The sequence below is a fragment of the Somniosus microcephalus genome, chromosome 3, assembly GCF_052327205.1.
Source record: "Somniosus microcephalus isolate GS21.2 chromosome 3, FLI_Smic_1.0, whole genome shotgun sequence".
Lineage (NCBI taxonomy): Eukaryota > Metazoa > Chordata > Chondrichthyes > Squaliformes > Somniosidae > Somniosus > Somniosus microcephalus.
The window spans coordinates 134,578,150-134,603,729 of record NC_140989.1 but is presented as its reverse complement, the minus strand read 5'-3'; the positions used below and the strand labels follow the sequence as shown (position 1 = coordinate 134,603,729).

At 44.6% G+C, this 25,580-nt stretch overlaps 1 protein-coding gene across 2 annotated transcripts in view; it reads left to right on the top strand.

Annotated features, from left to right (window-relative positions):
• macrod2 (mono-ADP ribosylhydrolase 2) overlaps window positions 1–25,097 on the top strand; it is a 1,321,175-nt gene extending 1,296,078 nt beyond the window's left edge. For both annotated transcript variants that reach the window (XM_085981648.1, XM_085981646.1), the window contains 3 exons: window positions 9,968–10,012; window positions 19,417–19,467; window positions 20,275–25,097. In XM_085981648.1, the coding sequence (XP_085837774.1) occupies window positions 9,968–10,012; window positions 19,417–19,467; window positions 20,275–20,288 (110 nt within the window). In that variant the 3' untranslated portion in view covers window positions 20,289–25,097. The remainder of the gene's footprint in view (window positions 1–9,967; window positions 10,013–19,416; window positions 19,468–20,274) is intronic.
• Window positions 25,098–25,580: the final 483 nt, after the last annotated feature.

The following is a 25,580-nucleotide window of genomic DNA, read 5'->3' as shown; positions in this document are numbered from 1 at the left end:
ATTCTCCCCATGGGTTGCGTCCAACCTGAACCTGTAGATGGCCGCCTTGGCCAGGCCTGGGAGCAGACCCACGAGGATGTCCTCCAACTTGCCCACCCCCATGGTGTAGACTTACGTTTTTAACCTTTAAAAACAGAATTTATTTTTTATTCGTTCATGGCATGTGGGCGTCACTGGCAAGGCCAGCATTTATTGCCCATCGATAATTGCCCTCGAGAAGGTGGTGATGAGCCGCCGCTGCCTTGAACTGCTGCAGTCCGTGTGGTGAAGGTACTCCCATAGTGCTGTTAGGGAAGGAGTTCCAGGATTTTGACCCAGCGACGATGAAGGAACGGCGATATACTTCCAAGTCAGGATGGTGTGGAACTTGGAGGTGGTAGTGTTCCCATGCGCCTGCTGCCCTTGTCCTTCTAGGTGGTAGAGGTCGCTGGGTTTGGGAGGTGCTGCTGAAGAAGCCTTGGCGAGTTGCTGCAGTGCATCTTGTAGATGGTACACTCTGCAGAGGGAGTGAATGTTTAAGGTGGTGGATGGGGTGCCAATCAAGAGGGCTGCTTTGTCCTGGAAGATGTTGAGCTTCTTGAGTGTTGTTGGAGCTGCACTCATCCAGGCAAATGGAGAGTATTCCATCACACTCCTTACTTGTGCCTTGTCGATGGTGGAAAGGCTTTGGGGAGTCAGGAGGTGAGACACTCGCAGCAGAATACCCAGCCTCTGACCTGCTCTTGTTGCCATAGTATTTACGTGGCTGGTCCATTTAAGTTTCTGGTCAATGGTGACCCCACAGGATGTTGATGGTGGGGGATTCGGCGATGGTAATGCCATTGAATGTCAAGGGGCAGTGGTTAGACTCTCACTTGTTGGAGATAGTCATTGCCTGGCACTTGTGTGGCGCGAATGTTACCTGCCTCTTAGCCCAAGCCTGAATGTCATTCTGTCTTGTTGCATGCGGGCATGGACTGCTTCCTTATCTGAGGAATTGTGAATGGCACTGAACACTGTGCAGTCATCAGCGAACATCCCCATTTCTGACCTTATGTTGGAGGGAACGTCATTGATGAAGCAGCTGAAGATGGTTGGGCCTGGGACACTGCCCTGAGGAACTCCTGCAGCAATGTCCTGGGGCTGTGATGATTGACCTCCAACCATCACAACCATCTTCCTTTGTGCTAGGTGTGACTCCAGCCAATGGAGAGTTTTCCCCTGATTCCCATTGACTTCAGTTTTACTAAGGCTCCTTGATGCCACACTCGGTCAAATGCTGCCTTGATGTCAAGGGCAGTCACTCTCACCTCACCTCTGGAATTCAGCTCCTTTGTCCATGTTTGGACCAAGGCTGTAATGAGGTCAGGAGCCGAGTGGTCTTGGCTGAACCGAAACTGGGCATCAGTGACCAGGTTATTGGTGAGTAAGTGCTGCTTGATAGCACCGTCGATGACACCTTCCATCACTTTGCTGATGATTGAGAATAGACTGATGGGGCGGTAATTGGCCCGATTGGATTTGCCCTGCTTTTTGTGGACCGGACATACCTGGGCAGTTTTCCACATTGTCGGATAGATGCCAATGTTGTAGCTGTACTGGAATAGCTTGGCTGGAGGCGCAGCTAGTTCTGGAGCACAAGACAGCCGGGATTGAAGACACTTTTACACTTAAGCTGGTGTGTCTGGGGAATGGGGCTCAAATATAAACCAGTGGCATGCCTATTTATCTTCATTCCTGCCACTGCTCCAAATCAAGGTCTGTTGGAGCCGCAAGACTGGCGATGGATGAGTGAAAAGGAGGTTCAGAGACAGCTCATTATGAGATGCATAGTAGTTCATTTCTCCAATGCCATTTGGACCACGGAGCTGCCCTGCTTCAGATTAGCATTTAGTAGACAACTTCAATGTTAAAAGTGCCTCATGTCTTTAAGCATAAGTGCTTCTTTCTTTCCACCTGAAGATGGAATTGTAAGTGTTAACTTGCTAAATCACGGTGATATGGAAGAGTGGAGAAGCGATGGAAATAATGCCGGTTGTGCATAAAATATACCCCTTAACTGGTCCATCCTTTCATGACTGGTGAGATAGATGGCAGAGTCTATCCAGTCCTGTATTTTTCTCAGTTTCTCATGCTCCACCCCACACATGCAGTTTGGAGAAACAAATACCTGCTGCACAAGATGAATCTATACTCTTAGGTACTTTGCGATGTAACTTCACAATGTTAGAATTTACTTTGGATCCATATATAGTGATAGCACACTACAGAGAAAGTGTACTCTTACAATAAAGCCAAGCTAAATAGTTCCAATTAATAGAAAGAGTCTTAAATACCAACAGCATTAATATATAATTCATGAAGTGACAGAAAAGAGAGTAGCGTTACATTCTTATTTTCATGTTTCAACGCTTAGTAACACGTATCAATGAATAAAATGTTCAATATCACATTCACAGACATTTCTTTGTGTTTGTTTACATATATAATTCTTCCAGTTGTCAGCTGTCATGGTTACACTTGGAATTTGACCAGACTATAGACAGTATTCTACCATCCAATAAACACAATCCCCCTAATGTGTAGTGATTAGCTACAGTACAGTCCAATACACAGCTTCTATCAAAATCCAGCCTGTACTGAGGTCCAATGTCCCCTGTAAGCTGCACTTTGTTCTGCACGGCCTGTTGCTTTTAATGCGCGGTCCCTTTAAATTTCTGCATGTGCGTGGTTTTTACAATGTAAAAGCCGGTGAGCGGCCTGCGCGGGATCTTTCAGATTACTGCACCGCTGTGCGCACGCACCTTAGCGGGAACATTGTTGCGGTCTAAACAAAATTTAGGGATTGAAATCTTGATGGAAATGTTACCTTAAGCCAGCAACTTTATATAAAACAGAGTTCATTTTCTAATTGCTCCTCTCTGAAACATGGAACAAATTACAGTGGAGCAGGTTTCCTTTGTTATATGACATATTGAACCAAAGTGCATTTATATTTAAAAAAACATAATTCTTTGCAACAGCTAAATGCCAGGAGTTAAGGTACTTGCCTTATGTTCTAAGATTCTGGGGTTTAACCCATCAGTTCACAAGTCATACACAATATTGATGAGTGTTGTCAATTTGGAGTTCTCAGCATAGGTGACAAGCTAAATCCCATCTCACAAGTAGGAGGACAAACCAACACTCTGCCCTGTTTCAGCCACTGCAGAAATAAAGTCACAGCTATTATCAAATCCGATAATGCACACCAACTTATTTTGCAATGATCTGGTCTGCGTCAAGGCCAGTTTATTTCTAATTTTGTTTAATACAAATTACAGCCATTCGATTGTATGCGAGACTGCTTGTGACCAATTGTATATAACAGGATTCCACTTTTGGTAATTAAATCAAGATAATTAAATGCTAACATGATTGATGGGTACTTCCTATTTATTTTAAACAGTCACTCTGGGAGCTGATATTCTACGCACTTGCTTTCATATGTCCTCCACATGCTGATAGTTTCACTAAACTGATAATTAAAAGAATCCCAGGTACCATTTCTCTTCTCTTTCTCTTTGACTCCATTGTTTGTTCATTGGCATGGCAAGCAGATGGTCAGAGATTTCAGTCTTTCAAAGCTTCAGGGCTTTCCCATCACATCAAGCATGTCTTAGTGTTGTGCAATTAGATTTAGGCTTTCAGACTCCACGGGGGATTGACTAAAGACCTGAGTAATTTCAATAAAGATTTGTAAAGGAAATCTTGTAAGGTTAGTCAAAGCCATATGAGGGAACAATGGCAGTAAGCAGTGGAGGCTTCTTTCTTGTTTTAATCTGGGGAATATTGATGGTGAACCCTCTGCCCATTTAGTATATTTGTGTGTGTTTCGATGGTAGGAGGTATTTAACACGGGGCCATTTCCCTCCGGGCAGGTCACAGGCCACTGCTTAATTGATTGAGAGTGGAAGAACCTATGCAAGCACCTTTGGGCAATGAAAAAGTAAATGAAATGGCCTAATTTTTATGTAATTAGTGGGCTGATTCTCGGAGTAGGATTCTGTACGATCGCACTGTTGACCTCAAAACTCTCAGCTGCTGAAAAGTATTTTCATTTCAGAAATATCTAAACATTCAAGTCAGTAACGTACAGCACAGTGAAGGAAGTGTGATTTAATAGATGGGGGTATATGAATCTGTATGGTGGCTTGCAGACTACTTCCATCATAACAGTATTGTTACACGTTGGGGGTAGAAATTGGTATGTGTTTCATCTGTTTTTCGGACATAGAACAGGGTGCAATGTGTACTGATTTCTGGGCAGGAGGTCTTGCGCACGATATTGGGCGGCGGCAATTTGCGCCGGAATCGCCGATTGTACCTAAAGCGAAACTCTACCCCTATATCCTCAACATTCAGTAGCGACTAGCCACAGCTAGGGGACATTATTCTGACATTCTTGTCTCCTTAAGAGAACCTTTGTGCATGTTCCATGGCCACTACCCAAAGCAGATCTGTCCCATCCATCAGCTTTCCAGACAGATCAGTTTAGTTTCCTTTGTGGTTTCTCTGCTTCCTCATGTTTTTGTCTTGCTTGAGAAAGACTCACTGCCTCCAGCTTTTCCAGGAGACCAGGTTTCCCCCGCAGAATCTAGTAATGTGTCTCAGCGTCCACTGTCTCACACTATCACAGACTCTATCCATCTCGTTTAAACCTTCTGAGTTGAATGTCTGCATAGATACTCCCTGATCCTGCAAGATAATCAAGCAGAATTTCAGAACATTCACTCATCCCACATCTTCCTTATTCAATCTTGGCATCTTGCCTCCCCCATTGTGGCCCCAGCAGGATAGAAACAATAGCATCTCAAGTCTGTATCTAGCCCTTTAACCACCAGCCCCATTCCCCAATCAACTATTTTTCCAGCTCTTTTCGAAGGAATTAATTAGCACAGCACCAGCTGCTTTTGCTGGCAATCTGTTCCACGTATCCATTTCACCCTTGTTAATTTTAAACTTGCACCCTCTTAGAATGATACAGCACAGAAGGAGGCCATTCGGCCCATCGTGCCTGTGCTGGCTCTTTGCTAGAGCTCTCCAATTAATCCCACCCCCCTGCTCTTTCCCCATAGCCCTGCAATTTTTTTCCCTTCATGTTTTATCCAATTCTCTTTTGACAGTTACTATTGAATCTGCTTCCACCGCCCTTTCAGGCAGCGCATTCCAACTCGCTGTGCAAACAAATGTTTTCTCGTGCCGCCTCTGGTTCTTTTGCCAATCACCTTAAGTCTGTATCCTCTGGTAGTTTCTCTTTATTTACTCTGTCAGAACCCTGCATGATTTTGAATACCTGCGTTGACAGTCCAAGTTTAAATGTGCTCATCCCCAAAATATATTGATCAAGTAGTATTTAATTTCTGTGTTGGTTTTTTTCGTCACCCTCAGCATTTAATTAATGAACATTTACAATTTTGCTGCTGCTTCGATCAGGACTCTTATTTTGTTGGGAGTTATTTTATTTCCAAGGATGGCAATTTAAGAGGGCTCTGTGAGAAGGGTGACAATATAGCTAACACAATTCCAACGGGCATATTTATATCTGAATGTCTAGTTCCACAAATAAATGTAAAAGATAAAGCCAGCTAGAAGATATTGTACAGTCTTCAATCAATTACACTACCAGTTGCTTTAAACTGAAATATAAGAACATAAGAAACTGGAGCAGGAGTAGACCATAGGGCCCCTCGAACCTGTTCCGCCATTCAATAAGATCATGGCTGATCTTCGACCTCAACTACACCTTCCCACCTGATCCCCATATCACTTTTTTCCCCATAGTGTCCAAAATATTAATTCTAATATTCTGCAAAATAACATAGAAATTTCAGCACAGAAACAGGCCGCTTGGCCCAACTCGTCTATGCCGGCGTTTTTTCTGCTTCACACGAGCCTGTATCTAACCCGTGCAGTACCGGCCCTAGGAGTGTTTTTTTTTATTCGTGCATGGGATGTGGGCATCTCTGACAAAGCCGGCATTTATTGCCCATCCCTAATTGCCCCTTGAGAAGGTGGTGGTGAGCCGCCTTCTTGACAACTGAGTGGCTTGCTAGGCCATTTCAGATGGGCAGTTAAGAGTCAAACCACATTGCTGTGGGCCTGGAGTCATATACAGGCCAGACCAGGTAAAGACGGCAGATTTCTTTCCCTAAAAGGATATTAGTGAACCAGATGGGTTTTTAACGACAATCCGGTAGTTTCACCTTTACTTTTTAGCTTTTTATTCCAGATTTATTTAATTAACTGAATTTAAATTCCCCAGCTGCTGTGGTGGGATTTGAACTCAAGTCTCTGGATCATTCGTCCAGCCCTCTGGATTACTAGTCCAGTAACATAACCACTATATTGTACAAATTCCTCCATGGCCTCACCCTTATCTCTGTAACTTCCAGCCCTACAACCTTCTGAGAGCTCTGCGCTCCTCCAATCCTGGCCCCTTGCGCATCCCCAATTTTAATCGCTCCACCATTGGTGGCCGTGCCTTCAGCTAGGCCCTAAGCTCTGGAAATCCCTCCCTAAACCCCTCCACCGCTCCACTTCTATTTCCTCCTTTAAGACGCTCCTTAAAACCTACCTCTTTGGCCAACCTTCTTGTCATCTGTCCTGATATCTCCTTAAGGCTTGATGTCAAATTTTGTTTTACAACGCTCCTGTGAAGTGCCTTGGACGTTTTATTATGTTAACAGTGCTATATAAATGCAAGTTGTTATAATTTTCCTTTATCCAGTCAGTACTTTTGTCCTCAACTTTTCTTTTACCTTTTCTATTCTTACACTGGAAGCTAATTATATTGTGATCGGTGCTTCTGAAATGTTCCCCCAATTTTAGGTGGCCTAATTGCTCCACTTCATTAACCAGAGCCTTGATCGAAGTAGTGCTTCATCTTTAATTTCCTTTCCACTATTTGACAGTCTATAATATACTCCCAGTAATATGATTGATCCCTTGCTATTTCTCAGCTCAATCAAAAGAGATTCTGTTTAAACCACTTCTCTATTTAAGCCCATAAGCTCTCGTCCCTTGATATTGTCTCTGATTAATAATACTTTTTTTTTTTCCCTTCTCTATCCCTTCTGAAAGTTTTATACCCAGGTATATTTACTTTCCCATCCTGACCTGGTTGCAGCCACATTTCAGCTGCTTTTTATTATGTCATGCTTTTCTATTTTAATCCATGGCTCTAGTCACACAATTTTGTTGAGTTTAGGGTTATCCATCTTGGCAGCATCATGTGTGCTTTCAACTTTTCCAGAGGTACGGGTGCTAGCTTCATAAGGTTGTCTGAATCATCGTTGAGTCCGTCTCTTGCTTCAGCAGAAGTACCTTCGTGGGCAGTGCATGAGGGGATCGTTATTCTGCATTGACAGAAAGATAGTCTCAGCTTTTAGACTGAATTTTTTTTCTTTGACTTACTGTAAATTCTCGAGGTCATGCTGGAAGTAGATAATGTTTCATTCAAAAACCCACTGACTGGTGGATATTTGCATGAGGTCCAAGTGGAATTTCACGCCCAAACTGAATTGAATTAGGTCAATGTACGGCTGTTTAAAGTTGCTTCAATTCAGACTGGTTCCGATTTGGCTTCACTTTGGACAACAAGAAAATATTATGGATCCAGAGTGAGATAAAATATCCTTCTGCACCCGCGTGCTGTTGTTTTCAATGTAATATTTTATCCTGTTGCACATGACTACGGTATTTTTAAATTTCTTGTGCTCATGGAGATGGAGAATGCTATGTTAAAGGCTATTTTTAATGATTTAAAGTGTTACTGGAATGCATCCATTTTCCCTAATTAGCTAGCTTTCCGGGAGGCATGGGGGAAAGAGGGGGGAGAGAACAGTGATGCAACAACGCATGAGTCCAGTCTCTGCCAGTGTAGTATATATACATGCTCATTGTCCAAGTATAATTTGCGGTTGGGGAGGGAGAGGACCAGGACAGTGCTCTCTCGCAAACTATATTTTGACCTGTTGTATACTAAAAACATATCTATTTCCTGGTGATGCCACACGACTTGAACCTGCACCATCAAGTTAATGGGCACCTATCTCAGCATTGGTTTACATGAGCCCAAGCATATTATAAATTCTATCTGTAGTTTTTTAAGGCAGTTGCAGCCAAATTACTGACGCATGTGTTTGAGATGACCTTTGTTTCTGGTACCTGAACAAACCCCACAAAATATTTCCTTTTTAAATTGCGGTAGCCTTGGAATTTCGGACCACTAGGCTTAACCCCCATTCAGAACTGATTTCCATTGGCATTGTATACTTAAAAGAACACATTTATATACATGCCAATCCTTAATCCTTATTCATGGATTCAGCATGTTCATGATATAAAATATTTCTCTTTCATGAAGTATTAATGATGTAGGTTGATAAAATACCCCCAACCAGCTATTACATGGCTGATTATGAATTTTTTGTGGTCTATTTTATTTATGGGAACCTGTTAAATAAATGGTAAACACTTCAATTAAGATAGCAGATGAATATCTTACAAACCCTTGACGTATTCGTCCAATAATATCACCAGTGGTAATTTCCAGGCTCAAAAATGTTTTGTGGTCCAGCAAGAAACAACTTAAAGTTAAGAGTCACAAATCACTCTCCTAATAATAAATTCCTACTAGGTACATGATTCAGCATTATAATTTTCTGTCCAGCTTTAGTGGAATAGATCATCTCACATAAAGTAACGTACACATCATAAAATATATTTACGTATATGTATAAAAAATCGAATGAAAATGATGGAAAGTTTTCCAAATAAACTGTATCAAACTTTTCTCGGCAGTTATGTATCTAGACTCCAGTAGAAAATACATTTTACACATGAGCTCAGTAGTTACTTCTAAAGTTGTTGCTGCACTAACAGAGAGGATGGAAGACTAAGATAATGTAACAAAAAACAATGGAAAAGAAGCAGAAAGATGGTTGCAGTAAGTGAGAGATTGTTTTTATCAGGTGCATCACGACAGGTGATTAACTGTTATACTGCACTGTGTGTCACATGGTATAATGTTCCTTTAATAAAGTAGCATATCCTCTGACTCTGCATGAGCAACGCCATAGGAGATCTGCTAGTTTCTATGAAAGCCTCACCAGTTTACCCTGTACTGTCACTTCATACACTTGAGCACAAAAATCGAGGCTGACACTCCAGTGCAGTGCTGAGGGAGCGCTGCTCTGTCGGAGGTGCCGTCTTTCGGATGAGACATTAAACCGAGACCCCATCTGCCTTCCCAGATGAACGTAAACGACCCTATGGCACTATTTCGAAGAAGAGCGGGGGAGTTATCCCCGGTGTCCTGCCAATATTTACCCCTTAATCAACATCACTAAAACAGATTATCTGGTCATTATCAAATTGCTGTGTGTGTGGGAGCTTGCTGTGAACAAATTGGTTGCCACATTTCCTACATTACAACAGTGACTACACTTCAAAAGTACTTCATTGGCTGTAAAGTGCTTTGGATGTCTTGAGGTCATGAAAGGAGCTATATAAAAGCAAGTTCTTTTCTTTTTTTTACTTGGGCTCCTATTAAACCTGTACAAATGTTTTTTTTAAATAGCTTAAGCTGCATCTGAGGCATCGAGCTTTACAGAGTGGAGTTAAATAGTTTGAATTACTCTCCATGGATGGCCTCCAGCAGTGAGCAGAAAGCTGATGTTCATTTCTTCTTGTAGCGCTGGGGTTATGAAGGAACTGTTACCTACGAGCCAGTTCACATTTATCAAAACTAAAAGCTTGGAACCAATTTATTGTCTCTGGATCCATTTGTTGTTATCAGTTTTGCACAGAATGAAACCATTTCTCACAAGCTTTCTGCATTAGTACACAGTGAAGGGAAAAGCAATCATGCCATAAAATAATTCCCAATTCAGTCCTGCTCGTCAGATTCTAGACTTACTTAAAAGTGGTTTCTTTGCTTAAACAGGTACACAGAAAATGAATGATGATGAAGAAAATTCTCCAACTCAAGGTAAGAATTATAAACTCTTTTTAAAAGGAGTGCGCTGGTGAACACAAGTTACCTTGGGGTCTTCTGGCAACCCTGAGGCAAAAGAAAAATCTTTTATCAAGTGAATATTTCAGTTTGATGTAGGTAGGCCGTGATTTGTTCCTCCTGCTGTTCAAATGAAGCAAGACCCCGCAAAGATAGATTTTTTTTCATTTTTTGCAGCATTTTTTGTACACTACCTGCGCTATGTGCCACTTCCCAGCTGAAAGCTTAAATGCTAGGCTAGAAAGTTTGCAAAAGCTGACCGACAGCTTCAGTCAAGATGGCTCAGCCATCTCAAAATGAGCCCTCAATTTAGACCTGTTCTCTTTCTCAATTCAAATTGGCACCCATCTCCACTCCTCAGTTTATGCCAGCACAAAAATTATGGGCCATAAATATAAGATAGTCACCAATAAATCCAATAGGGAATTCAGGAGAAACGTCTTTACCCAGAGAGTGGTTAGAATGTTGAACTCACTACCACAGGGAGTGGTTGAGGAGAATAGCAAAGATGCATTTAGGGGCAAGCTAGATAATCACATGGGGGAGAAAGGAATAGAAGGATGTGCTGGTAGGATGACATGAAGAGGAATGGGAGGAGGCTCCTGTGGAGGATAAATGCCAGCATAGACCAGTTGGGCCGAATGGCCTGCTTCTATGCAGTAGACTGTGTGGCCAAGAATTTTCCTTATCACAACGGGCCCGGGGTGGGCGACGTCAGTGGCGGGTCCCGATCCCGCTGCTGGCTCCAGCCTGCTCTGGAAAATGAATTTCCGTTGATAGGGCTTGTTAAGCTCGCCCAGCGCGTTTCCTGGCCAATTAGAGGAAGCGGGTCTGGTGACGTCATTCATGATGCGTCATCAGCCGGTTTCCTTAAAGGGACCATGGCCACCTTACTTTTGACATTTGTGCTGTCAGTGTTCTACAGCATTGAAGAGCTGCAAACACTGACAAGCACTGCACAGAATTGCACGGCTGCACCCAGGTTCTCCCATGACTCCCTCCATATGCTTATGGAGGTAGTCACAACACACAGGGAGGTCCTCTTCCCTTCCCATGGGCAGAAGAGACCTCCCCAAGACACCAACACAGCCTGGTTGCACATTGCAGAGGAGGTCACAAGCAGGGATGTCATCAGGAAGACCTGGGTGCAGTGGCGCAAACCTTTCAATGATCTCATTAGATCATGAAACGTTAGTACAAAGCCACACTCAACCTCACCCTGCTGTGCCTCTCTTCACATCCCCATCACTCTGCCTTCCCTACCCTACTTCTGCACATTCTTACTCACACCATCTTACCTTGCACCTCCACCCATCCCTATCTACATTATCACATCCCCGTCTCACTAGCCACGACTCACCCTCATCCTAGTGCAATCATACCAACTAACAACACACAAGGGTAGTCACTTGGGTGTTGTATCCAATGTTCTTGTGAAGTTTCTGTTAATGTGCTGTCAAACACTGAAATCTTTATTTTCAACACTTTGCATTCTTGGACAGATTTGTGTGCACCTTTGGAAGTAGCTTAGTGAGTTGCAGTGAATGGTGAGACATAACGGTACCGAGTGTGAAAGGAATGGCTTGGGCATTGTAGGGATGCTTTATGGTGTTGGTGTGGGGTGGTGCCAACCTGATGCATCATGTGGGAGCCAGGGTGTAGAGCATCAAGTGAAGTAAATCTGACCATGGTGAGGCCATCCTTGACCTCCCGGGCAGCAATGTGCTTGGGTGCTGATGCCCTCTGTTCTGTGCCGCAGCAGGTGATTGCGGAGACAGTTGGTATTGTTGTTGGTGCTGCTGGTGTACCTGGTGCTGTTGGTGTTGGGGCTGATCGTGGTAGGATTCTGAGGACCAAATTGAGAGAGCAAAAAGGGCACCCATGTTGTTGGAATAGATGGCAGGTAAAGTAGAGATGACAGAAGTGATCTGTCAGTGGTGAGAGAGTTAATGAGTTAAGAGTGAATGGAAAGTCGAAAGTGGAAAGCCTGCAGAATCTGTGCTGGAAATGGACTGAGAAACAGCTTGTGGTTGAGGAAAGTGAAGATCTGTCAGGTGGGAGCTTTTACTGTACATTTGAAGCTGTCAAGTAATCAGCTGGAGCAATGGCCACTGAACTCCCACCTCAGGTTGCATGATGTGGTCCCCGAACAGCGTGGTTCCCGTTGCCATGAAATTAAAGTTAAAAAGTAAGTTAAAAAAGCCTGTTAAGGGTCTGTTATGTACATTATAATGAGTTTAATTGGGTCGCCCACCGCTGCCTGTCGGGTTTGCTCAGCGCTGACAGACCCGCCATTGGGGAAGGCGTGTTGCAGCGGGTTGACAGCGCTGTCAAAACAAACACTTTCCCACTCGACCCGCTACCGATCCCGCCCGCTGACCTCCCCGGAAAATTCCAGCCTATGTAACTCTCCCCCCTCCCCCCGCTTTTGTTGGCATATACCCTCAGTTCAAACTGGCATTCTCTTTTCTCCTGATCCCCAGTTCATGCTGGAACTCTACTCCCCCTCCACCTCCCCCATACCTCACTACTGCTCCCAGCTGCGTGTAGTGGGCAGGTATTCCTGATTTCACAAAACTGTTGAGAATTCCTGCAAGGCAAAGTGGGGGGGGGGGGGGTGGTAATGGGACAAGTAAAGAAACAAAAACTGGATCTAGAGCAGGTGTAAATGGTTACCGCAAAATAGCAATGGGGGAGGGAAGCATGTAAAATCTGGTAAAGCAGAGAACGTTCTTGTGGCCCAGGAATAAAGGTGGGTAGACGCCAGGGGGTGCGGACCACTCCACCAGCCATGTACCGATAGGGGATCCCCACCCCAAACCTCCTTCACCCCAAGCACCAGCCCGCACCTCCCCCACCCCAAGCACCAGCCCGCACCTCCCCCACCCCAAGCACCAGCCCGCACCTCCCCCACCCCAAGCACCAGCCCGCACCTCCCCCACCCCAAGCACCAGCCCGCACCTCCCCCACTTCAAGCACCAGCCCACACCTCCCCCACCCCAAGCACCAACCCACACCTCCCCTGTTGTGTATGTACCTTTAAGAGAAGAACTGATTCTATACTGCAGTACCGGCAGTGACCACCCCTGTATATAAAACCATAGCAGGCTTCTGTATTTCAGTCTTGAGTTCCCCGCTGTTCAGTAAATACCTGTTTTATTGTTCTCCTGCAGTCCGAGTATTATTGATACCCGGACACTACACTGGCGACGGGCAGGTTCGAACTCACCTGCAGTACTGCATCACCTCACGGGGATCTTTTCCCTGAAGAGAAGCTTCTTGGAGTTCGAAGTCAGAACGGCGGGCGTCGACTGCGGGCAACCGCCCAGGGATCCATCAGAGAGTTGCAGGGGAGGCTGTGGAGAGCTGGGCCTGGCTCCCCAGTCGAGGTGTTCTAGCAAGTCGTGCTGGTAGCAGGTAGTGCGCTGACCCTTCCGGACTGCGGCGGGCTTGGGCTCGATCGAGCGGCTCTGCAAAGGGGCTGTGCAGCGTCGTTGGGAGGAAGAGAGAGAGAGAGAGAGAGGGTGGAGCGCACAGGGCGCGGTCGGTGCTCAAAAACCAGGCAGCGTGGAGAGGATAGAACGAGGGGAAGGAAAAGTGATACGCGCCGAAGCCGTGGGTCGCCGCCATTACCCTGTAGAACGCTAGGAGCAGCGTGGCAGCAAGGGAAAGAAGGAAAAGCATGGGAGGCGCCATTTTATTACATTGGGGAAGAAGGAAAAGTGCGGGAGGCGCCATTTTAAATCACCCAAGATGCCCAAGAGTGGCAATATCACTGCTTTCGACAATGAGGTAGAAGACTGGACCACGTATGTGGAAAGAATTGAAGTGTACTGCAAGGCAAATGAAGTGGCCGATGGAAAGAAGGCGTCGGTATTAATAAATTTGATGGGTGCGAGAACGTACGGCCTATTGCGGAATTTAATTACCCCAGCTAAACCAATGGAGAAAAGTTTTGAAGAGATTGTTAATATCTTACAGGAACACCTAAACCCTACACCGCTGCTGATAGCAGAAAGATTCAAGTTCCATAAAAGAAACCAGCACAAAGAGGAGAGCAATGCTATCTTACGGAACTACGCAAGTTATCGAAGCACTGCCAGTTCGGAGCAGGACTGGCAGACACCTTACGGGATAAGTTTGTCTGCGGGCTCCAGAGTGAAGGAACCCAGAAACGACTACTTTCGGAAAAGGACCTGACGCTAGAACAGGCTTTCAGCGTGGCAGTATCCTACGAAGCAGCAGCACGGGGAGCTGCGGAAATACAACAGAAACCACAGGAATACAGCGCTAACTAAATGGCGTATGGGCAGAAAAGTGCTATCGCTGCGGCAGAACAACCCATGATCAGAAGGACTGCTGGTTTAAGGACAAAGTATGCAGGCAATGTGGGAAAATGGGACACATAGCAAGAGTCTGCAGGTCGGGAAAGAAAACCAACACTACAAGAACTACTAAGGAAAAGTACAAGAAAGTAAAGAAATTGACAGACAGTAGTTCGGAAGATCATGAGAGTGTGATAAGGACTCGGAGCAGGAGACTAAGTTGTCTAAAGTTACACAACGTGATCGCAAAGGAGGATCACCGAACCATTTAGGTCACCCTCATGATAGCAGGGTCCCCAGTAAAGATGGAATTGGATACAGGATCAGCCCTAACTGTCATGAATTGACGAGACTATGAGCGGCTATTCTCACACGTACCCTTGAAGGACACGTCCATTGTATTGAAGACATACACGGGGCAAAAAGTCTACCCCAGAGGAAAAATAAGGGTGCCAGTTGAATACAACGGCAAGGAAACACAGAAACTGTATCTATATATACTACCAGATGGAGGACCACCATTATTGGGACGTGAATGGATCCGAAAAATATAATTGGATTGGCATTCCATTCAGGCGCTAACTGTGACTGATAAAAAGGATGATGACATCACACCTGGACGACTGTCAAAAATTCTAACTGACGCGAAAGAGGTGTTCCAACAAGGACTTGGGACTCTAAAAGGAGTAACGGCAACGATAAAAATCGAAGATAACGCAAACCCAAAATTTTTACGCGATCCGCCCAGCCGTTGAAGCAGAGCTGGAGAGTCTGGAGCGTTCAGGTGTGCTGTCCAAGGTGGACTGGAGCGAGTGGGCCACACCCATCATTCCTGTAATGAAGAAATCATTGAGCAGCACACCTGGGGAACCGAAGAAGGTTCGCATCTGTGGGGACTTCAAGGTAACTGTGAACCCAGTCCTGCACACAGTACAATATCCACTTTCCCGGATAGAAGATATTTTCGCCTCACTATCTGGAGGGAAATGCTTTACAAAGATTGATCTGGCCCAAGCGTATCTACAAATGGAGGTGGAAGAAGCATCTAGGAAATACCTCACAATAAACACTCACAAAGGCCTTTACCAGTACAATCGACTGGTATTCGGGGTAGCATCAGCCCCGGCTATTTGGCAGAGGGCGATGGAACAAGTCCTGCAAAGGATCCCGGGGACCCAGTGTTATTTGGACGACATCCTGGTTACGGGCGAAAATGACAGTGAACACCTTGCCAACCTGGAGCAGGTGCTCACGAGATTACAGGAATATGGGCTACGAGCCAACCGCCCCAAATGCGAGTTCTTCAGGAGACAAATCTCGTATTGTGGCCACATGATTGATGAGGAAGGGTTGCATAAGTCGCCGGACAAGATTGAGGCTGTAGTCAAGGCTCCAGCACCGGAAAATGTGTCGCAACTGAGGTCGTTCCTCGGGTTGGTGAACTACTACCATAAGTTCTTGCCGAATTTATCCACAATTCTGCACCCACTGAACGCCCTGCTGCAAACTGGAGTAACATGGAAATGGAGTGATGAATGTAAGCGTGCCTTCAGAAATGTAAATGCCTAATCACTTCAAAAGAAGTATTGGCCCACTACAATCCAACACTACCAATTCGGTTAGCATGTGATGTGTCTCCCTACGGCATCGGAGCGGTGCTGTCACACAAATTCCTTGACGGTTCAGAGAGGCCAATAGCCTTTGCGTCGCGCTCGTTAACCTCAGCCGAGCGTAACTACGCCCAGATTGACAGGGAGGCCCTCAGCCTGGTGTGGGGGTGAAGAAGTTCAATCACTATCTGCACGGGCAGAAATTCACCCTACTGACTGATCATCAGCCCCTGGTCTCCATTTTTAACCCAAAGAAGGGCGTTCCGGTGATGACGGCGCAACGGCTGCAAAGATGGTCACTTTTTCTAGGGGCACATCAGTACGACATAGAGTACAAGGGTACGAAACAGCATGGAAACGCTGATGGGCTGTCGCGCCTACCGTTGTCTACCGTAGAGGAAGCACCTGCAGTGGACCCTGTTGAGATATTCCATGCGACCATAGTCGAATGTCTACCTGTTACAAACAAGTATAGAGAAGGAAACCCGAAATGACCCGACACTCTCTCGCCAAGGAGAGAACAGCTGTCAGTGTGCCGGGGGACCTTGATGTGTGGATCCCGAGTGGTAATTCCACCCAAGTTGAGAGATAGAGTGCTCAATGAGCTTCATGAGGGTCATCTGGGAGGGGTAAAAATGAAGAGCCTAGCCAGGGCGTTTGTGTGGTGGCCGGGAATCGATAAAGAAATCGAGGATATGACCAAGAGATGCACAGGATGCCAGAAGGTCCAAAACGCTCCACCACAGGCCCCGCTACATCCATGGGAGTGGCCCTCATCTCTATGGCAACGGGTACACATTGATTTTGCTGGTCCATTTATAGACTCAATGTTCCGAATCACTGTGGACGCCCATTCGAAATGGCCAGAGGTCATCAAAATGTCCTCCACCACCACGGAGAAAATTATTGCAGTCCTACGGACCATCTTCGCCAGGAATGGCTTGCCAGAACAGATTTGCTCCGACAATGGGCCACAGTTTGTGTCCGAGGATTTCCGGAGGTTTCTGAGGAATAATGGGGTGAAACATTACACATCTGCCCCATATCATCCAGCCACAAATGGATTGGCTGAGAGGTTTGTTCAGACCTTTAAAAAGGCAATAAAGGCAATGTATAATGACGACATACCACTACAACACAAGGTGGATAATTTCTTGTTTGCTTACCAACCAAGCTCCAGCCATAATGTTCTTCAACCGAAGGCTAAGATGTCGCCTGGATTTGCTCAAACCAAACATAAGACGAGATGTTGAGGATAAGCAATTCCAGCACATAAATGAGAAGCCAACCAGGAGCTTCAAGACAGGGCAACCAGTCTTGGCCCGCGACTACCGAACAGAAAAATGGCAGCCAGGAACAATATGCACACAGCAGGGACCACTAATGTACACAGTGGACGTTGGAGAGAGCATCGTGAGACGCCATGCTGACCAGATTCTAGAGTCACAGGAACAAGCCAAACCCATACTACGAGCAGGTGCACCTGGTAATCAACCTGAAGTACAGATTGCGTCTACCTCAGAAGCAGTGGTATTGGAAGCTGACGAACCAACCAATGACAATGAGCCAGAATCAACTCCGCCGCAAGAACAGGATACTCGAGAAAGGCGCTATCCAGTCAGGATCAGGAAGCCTCCTCAAAGACTGAACTTATAAATGATTATTTCAGTTGATTTATATAGTACAGAGAAAATTGTAATTGTAATTAGTTATTATTTAGTTGTTAAATGAATGTTACGTACTGTTTATCTAAAAGGGGAAGAGAAGAACTGATTCTATACTGCAGTACCGGCAGTGACCACCCCTGTATATAAAGCCATAGCAGGCTTCTGTATTTCAGTCTTGAGTTCCCCGCTGTTCAGTAAATACCTGTATTATTGTTCTCCTGCAGTCCGAGTATTATTGATACCCGGACACTACATCCCCCACATCAAGCACCAGCCCACACCTCCCCCCCCCTTCAAGCACCAACCCACACCTCCCCCACCCCAAGCACCAGCCCGCACCTCCTCCACCCCAAGCACCAGCCCGCACCTCCCCCACCCCAGCACCAGCCCGCACCTCCCCCACCCCAAGCACCAGCCCGCATCTCCCCCACTTCCACTGGCTCTGGTGCATCCGTCCTCCATTGCCAGCACCTGCTGTCTGAGACAAAATGGGACCTGTGATTAAGACCTATAGGGGAAGAAATTGAGTCGTGCCCCCTTTGGGGCACTAACTTCGCCAGGGCGCCACTTTTAGTGCCCCGGAAAAATTAGCACCCCTGCAGCTGAAATTGAGTGGTAGCACCCCAAGAGGGAAGCGGGGCGCTACTGGAAGCATCCTGCCTCCCTCCTGGGGTGCTGCGAGGGGAGGGGCCTTGCGCAGCCCGACCCAGGGCCCAGCTGGGCCCCCGGGGATCGGGAGTGCCGGCAAAAGAGCCCGGCACTCGAGAGAAATGCCGGGCTCATGGACCACAGCCAGCACGCCACGGGGGGCGTGGGGGTGGTCAGGAGGCCGGGGACGGGGGCGCAAGCAGGTGCTGGCAGGTGGCCAGCAACAAAAATGGCTGCCCGGCACTCACCTTTAAATAGCGCCACCCCAGCCGCAGGTAGGCCCCCCTGACCCCGTCGGACATTGCATCCAGCGGTAAGTCAGGGGGCGCTACCGAAGATCGCGGCCGGGGCGCAAGCAGGGCGCAGCGCACGGCAGTGACATCATCGCCGGCGGCACAGCACTAATGGTTAGCGCCGCCGCTAACCTCCCGCTGAATTTTGCGGGAGGCATTGGCGGCGCTGTGCCCAGGCGCTAGTTGATTTGCGTCCTCTTAGGGCGCTAACGGGAGGTGCAAAGCAACCGAATTTTTCCCCCATAGTTGTTAAACTCACTGTTAAGGCCGGCAGGATGTAAAGTGCCTAGTAGAAAGACGAGTTGCTCTTCCTCGAGCTTGCGTTGAGCTTCATTGGAACAGTGTAGGAGGCCAAGGACAGAGAGGTCAGATGGAGAATTGAGGTGGCAAGCGACACCGGAGATTCATGGTCATGCGGACTGAATGGAGATGTCCAGGAAAGCGATAAACTAATCTGAGTTTGGCCTCCCCAATGAGAAGGAGACCGCATCATGAGCAACGAATATAGTATGCTAAATTGAAAGAAATACAAGTAAATTGCTGCTTCACTTGAAAGGAGTGTTTGTAGCCTAGGACGGTGGGAAGGGAGGAGGTGAAAGGGCAGGTGTTGCATCACCTGCACTTGCATGGGAAGGTGCGGGGAGAAGGGGAAGGGATGTTGGGGCTGCTGGAAGAGTGCACCAGGGTGTCGCGGAGGGAATGGTCCCTTCAGAATGCTGGAAGGGAAGGGGAGTGGAAGATATATTTTGCTTTAAGTTGTATGGAACACAAGTTGACACATGTGACAAAAGTTCTTAATAAGCCTAATGTGACTCAATACCATACAATGTTTTGCAGAAGATAAGGAGAATAATGACCGCATACCCTATATTGATGAATGTGATGAAGGTATGTCAAACTCTTGTTTCACAATAATGTTAAACAGCAGAAATAATAAAACAAATATTTGAAAAACAAAATCATGGAGTAAAAAACTGAAAGTGTGGATTAGTTAAGATTCCAATTAGTCAGAGTTTTCATTAGTTTTAATGAGCAGTTTTTTACCAAAATGAATTTGAAGACAAAACATTGCTTTAATTGTTCATTTGTTCAACCGCTGCATACAGTAGGATATGCTGTCAACCAACAAGGAAAGAATATTTGGAATATTGTCCCTTTAAAAACTTTGCACTATTGCACAGCCATTTTGATCAGGTTTACTCCTCTTTAGTATCCAGATTCATTCCGTTGTGTATAAGGCCGCAATCAAATCAGGATGGCTCCATTGATGGCCATTCTTCATGCGTGATCTGGACTTTGAAAGTTCTGCCATGGGAGCTATCACAGTTGAAGGCGATTCTGTCCTTACCCAATATTTACTTTCAGCAGAAATCAGTGGATGGTGATTAAAAGCAGGAGCTGTGGTTGATTGTTCCACTCAAAGATGACGAGGCCATTTCTACCACAGTGCCAGCTGAGTTCAGCTAATTAACACAGATGAGCATTGAGTCTGGGACCTTAACTTGTACGTACGGGTCAGTAGCCCACCATATGGTGCAGTTATCCACTGAGCCGTTAGGTAGCTGACAAAATGTTGCTTTAAATGCACCTTGAAGTAAGACACAGTTGAAGATGATGAAAATGCCCTTTATGTGGAACATTTCTTACCTTTTCCTGGCAGCTTCTTTGGTTACATTTGTTTTTCTGTTCCAACAGACAGTGGACAGTGAGGACTACGCTTGACTAATACAAGATGCATCGATGTCTGTGAAGGCAGACTGTAACCCCTTTAGACCTCCAGAAGGCTTATGGTACAATTTTGTGCTTGAGTTTAGATAGCCACCTTGTTCAGTTTTGTGTATCAGAAATCTGAGTTGTATTATGTTTAGTAACTGTATTATTGAAGGGAATTTTTTGGCCTAATGATGTGCTTCTAAATAATACTTTCACTGCCTGCAGCTGTTGTTTTATTGGTCAATAGAGCTTTGATCCAACGTCATATGAGCTCCACACCAGATGAGTGAACTGGTTGTGTTCACCTCCATTGCACCGGGTATATCAAGCTTTTGATTCTGCTTACTTGCTAAAAAATAAAAGAGTTTGCACTAAAGCAACCATAGAGTACAATACTAACATCTCTGGTTTACATGCCGACAGTTGAATATGTGATGACTTCGCCTAATTTCTCTTTCTAAGTCCACTCTGCTTATCAAGCCAGTCCCATCGATGTTCAGCTGTCAACACTGACTTGATGGCCAAATGTTTGGAGAGGGTGGAGGAATTAAAAAGACGATTCTCCAGTTCTTTTTTTCCTTTGGCAATCCCTCGATAATCCAGTAGGATTGTTTCTCAGCATAAAAAGAAAAAAAAAGATTTGAGTTTCGAGATTGGCCAAGTCTTTGGTGAGCATTTAGATGGCTTTGTAAATCCTAGAGAGGCATATTTTACCACAAAACTGACATATAAAAGACAACCAGTTGATGGTGTGATCGCAACAGACTGACATTCTCTCCTCTGTCTATGTTTCTCTTCCTCTTTGGAATCTTAGCTTGTTCGAACCCGTTAACTCCCTGCCTGCACACACATTGCCACAGTTTGCCATCTTTGACAGTTTCCTCCCATGTATTGATGTCAATACCGCATTTCTAGTAAGCTCAGCTGCCTAGGCCCTAAACTCTGGAATTCCCTCCCTAAACCTCTCTGCCTCTCTGTTCCTTTAAGACGCTCCTTAAAACCTTCCTCTTTAACCAAGCTTTTGGTCCCCCTGTCCTAAAATCTCCTTATGTGACTTGGTGTCAAATTTTGTCTGATTACGCTCCTGTGCAGTGCCTTGGGACGTTTTACTACGTTAAATGCGCTGTATAAATACAAGTTGTTGTTAACAGTAGCACCCACCCCTCCTCCCCCGTCCCCCTTCAATACTCATGTCACTGAACATGAGCTCAGATTTTTAAAAAAATAAACTCTGGAGATGCACAGTGGGCAATCCAGCTTCTGCAAAAAGAAAAATCAGTTTCTCTATCTATCAGGGCAACTTCAATTTGTCTTTCAGATACTGACCAACCCACTGTATTTGCAGCGTTTTCTGTATTTGTTCCAGATTTTAAACATTGGTGGTTTTCCTTTTATCGCAGAAGATAGCCATTTTTATTTAAGGTTCTCGCAAATAGGAGTGCAATGTTATATCATCACAATGCAAGCCCCTTAGATGGCCCTGACAATTTCAGTAGGGATAGATGCTGTCATCACCATGCATCCTAACATCCTGTCATAGAGACAGCTCGCTTCTGATGCATTGCGCTGGGAAATGGAGCTTACTCCAAAATAATATTTCTGTAGTTTTATTCTTCCTGAAGTAGGTTTTGCTTTATCAGATCTTCAGGGAGTTTAAACAGCAAAGTCTAAAGTGGTGGTGAGGAGGACTGGCTCCATTTAATAAAAAAAAGTATAAAGTATTAATAGCCGCTACTAATAATTGTAACTCGTTGGTCATAAATTTTTAATTGACTTGAAAAATCATCATGCAACTTAGGCTGTGACTCATTGTTTGGTAGCAGCTATTAGTTTGCAATTGAGTAGTTATTTGCAAATTGTTAATGGGTATCAGAGAACTCTAAAGCAATTTATTACTGGAAGATAACTGGTTTCTGTTAAACTAGAAATAATTCAGTATTACTGCAGATCCATTAGTTGCTATTAACTGGGAACTCCAGCTTAATTGACCAAAATATTCACCAGTTGCTTTAAAGAGTCACTGATTTTTTAGCAAGGTCCCCACTGCCATATATCAGTCCACATTTGAGAGGATAGGTATTAACATTCCTCTCAGGCTTCTCTCTCTCCACCAGTGTAGAGCTGATCACTTTGGCTGGAGAAGTGTGATGTGGGTCAGCTAGTGCCCTCCCCTCGTTTCTCCCACTTATGGAGAAGTGTTTTAGTCATCCTACAATATCCTGTGCCCCTCAGTCACGTTTTGAATTTATTCTGGCATCTCTCACATTACAAAATGATCAGTTAACCCATCAACAATTTAGATATTGGTACAACGGACTTTAAAAAAAAAACTTTATAATTCACATTTCAGAAAAATGAATTTTACTGCCCTTGGCCCCACTTTATTTATTTAAAAACTGATCCTGCACCACTTTAAAAAAAAAACAATGTAGTATATATTTTTTTATGAAGCTAGCAAGTTAGTTGCGAAGCTAATAATTACTAGAATCAATTTGCTTCCCATTGAAATAGATGGAAAAGAAAGTTTTGTGAAGTGCACTACATTGGCATCATATTTCCTTTCCAGCACACTGCACCTGGTACATTGGGGGCTATCGAAACCCAATGGAGCCTTACGGAAGTATTTGTTATTAAAGTGTGCTCGTTAGCATTCTCAATATGAAGTGCTAAAGCAGCATATTCTAGTTTCTAAAGACCTTAATTAAATTTGAAATATAACAATATTCATTACAAAAATTATAGAGGAACATAGGAATTTCTAGGCCAAAAAAGACCAGTCCATCTAGTTTGCCTTCTACCATCCTGGTAGTCGGATGATACATCGATAATGGAGTTGTTGACTAATTGCAGCAGTCAATCTCTATCCATTAGTCTACAACAGACCCAGACATGAGGTGAGGAAAGCCCCCAGTGGTGGAGAGCTTTGGGAACCAGAGGTCCAAAGTCACCTTTGTTCCTCTCAAGCAATGCTACACTCACCACATCTCCTTTCTCAAATTACTCATATACTGTAATCCAAAATGTTATTTTCTGAAAGAAACCCATCAAATTTGCATTTAAATAAATCAATACTAACTGCTTCCACCGACGGTTCTCCCTAGGGAGCCTGTTCCATAGATTGACCATTGGCTCACTGAAATATTGTTTCCGCAGATTAGTTGTGAATTTATCCCCTTCAATCGCAGGCCGTGTCCACTGGTTCTGCTGTTCTGGACAAGATGCAATAGCCTGTCCTGGTCTACATTACCTACACCCTTTAGAATCCTAAAAACAGCAATACTATTGCCACAGCATGATGGGCTGAATGGCCTCCTTCTGTGCTGTACGATTCTATATCACCTCTCAAACTTCTCTTTTCCACGATAACATGCCCGATTTAGAATAATCGCTCCTCATAATCCAATCCCTCCAGCCCCTGAATCACTCTGGTTGCTTTCTTCTATATCCTTTCAGTAGCTGCAATATCCTTTCGTGCTGTGGCAACCAGAATTGTACACAGTAGGGTCAGGCTCAGAAGCACACTCCAGCATTTTCTTTTAATGAATTTTGATTGTTTTCTTTTAAAAAAGTATAATAATTTTACCGATAGTTTGTGATTTTTTTTCCTCAAATTGTCAGGGAACTTAGGAATTGCTGGACAAAAAAAAATCAAGGTCTATCTGAGTCCTATTTAATATTGACAAGGAGATCATTAAGGGGAAAAAGTACAGCTATTTCCTATAGTGGTCACTTACTCTGCCTTAATTTCCAGCTCGTTTGCAATGGGAAAAGGGACTGCGTAATCCTGGCAGCTAATGCTGGTCACCTTCCTAATTGGAAAGGGCATTAGTTGAATGCTCTTGCACTTAGCCTTGTTGCTCAAGGATATGCTGCTAAGGACAAGAGAAAGCTCTTACTTGAAAAAAATCATTATTCAGTTTGTAGAATGATACAGCACAGAAGGAGGCCATTTGGTAAAACTGTCCAATTCTGAGAAAGCTGTAGCCGTGGCCAGTGTGAACGTAAATCTACAACACGAAATTTGACAGAATTCACCCAGGTGTTTCTGAGACCGACTCCTCGTGACCCAATCTTGGGATGGCAGGTACTATTGTGATGGTGTTGGTGAAAATCACGATGGTGCAAGGTGTGATACACAGACATTGGGCTGGATCTTGACTTTATGCCCACTAAAATGGGTGATAGTGAAATCGGCAGCCTGTTTTACAACCTGCTCCTGATTTTTTATTTCCAGTGAAAATAATACTCAGGAGAGATGTAAAACAGGCTGCTGACTTGCTATCACCTGTTTTACTCTATCGCACAAAGTCAGAACCTACCCCATTGAGTCATCATCTGGTCTGATATGAAATCTTGTTTCCACTGCTCATAGCTCCAGATTTTGTCTGATTTACAATGAAAATGTTCAGAACACACTCTTTACCAGCTTTATGCATCCTGTAAAACTACACCTTGCAGTGCATGCTTGCTTTGCTTTAGACTATGTTTAGATAGACGTCTTACTTTCCATAGACTTTTCTGGAAAACATTTTTTTTCCTCCTTGGATGCTGTAACGATTTGCCTTACCTGATGGTATGTAATAGTAACTGGCAGTTGTTGCTTGTAAACTTGAACCAAATGGATCAAATTGGAGACTATCTTGCTGATTTACTGCCGTGTTGTTAACCTGTTAAATAGCCAGCATTACATATTAAAAGAAAAGGTTTTTTTCTCTTATTCTCTCTGTGCCATGAATTTGGGATGTAATCAATAGAAAACGATGCCTTCACATTATGTCTGTTAAATAAAATGATCAATAATAGCATTTTGAAAGATGTGCCTCTTCAATTATTCCATAATGTCATTTTGAAGAGACTGTTGGTGTTTGAGGGGCTGGATTTGAATCAGCTCATTCAGTCTGATGTAAATAGCGTCATTTGGACACAGGTTGTGAGTCAACACCTCCATTTCACTTTTGGGTCTTTTATTGATATATATTCCAGTAAATTAACAAAAGTTTGGACTTTCACTTGAAGTAGACCATATTTTTGCATGACGAGCAGAACCTTGTTGGAAAGCTGCAGCACGCTGGACAGATGGTGAAAGAGAAAAGAACGGCTCATGATTCAGGTGGGACCATTCATCGGAACTGGCATGGACCAGTGGATTCTTCAGCTTGGCTATGCCATTTGGGACAAAAGATTACATCTTAAATGTTTGACGTATCGTTCTTTTTTCAGCTACTGAATGACTGGCTGTGCATGTCCAGCATTCCATGTGTTATTTCAGACTCCAGTTTTGTTTTTAT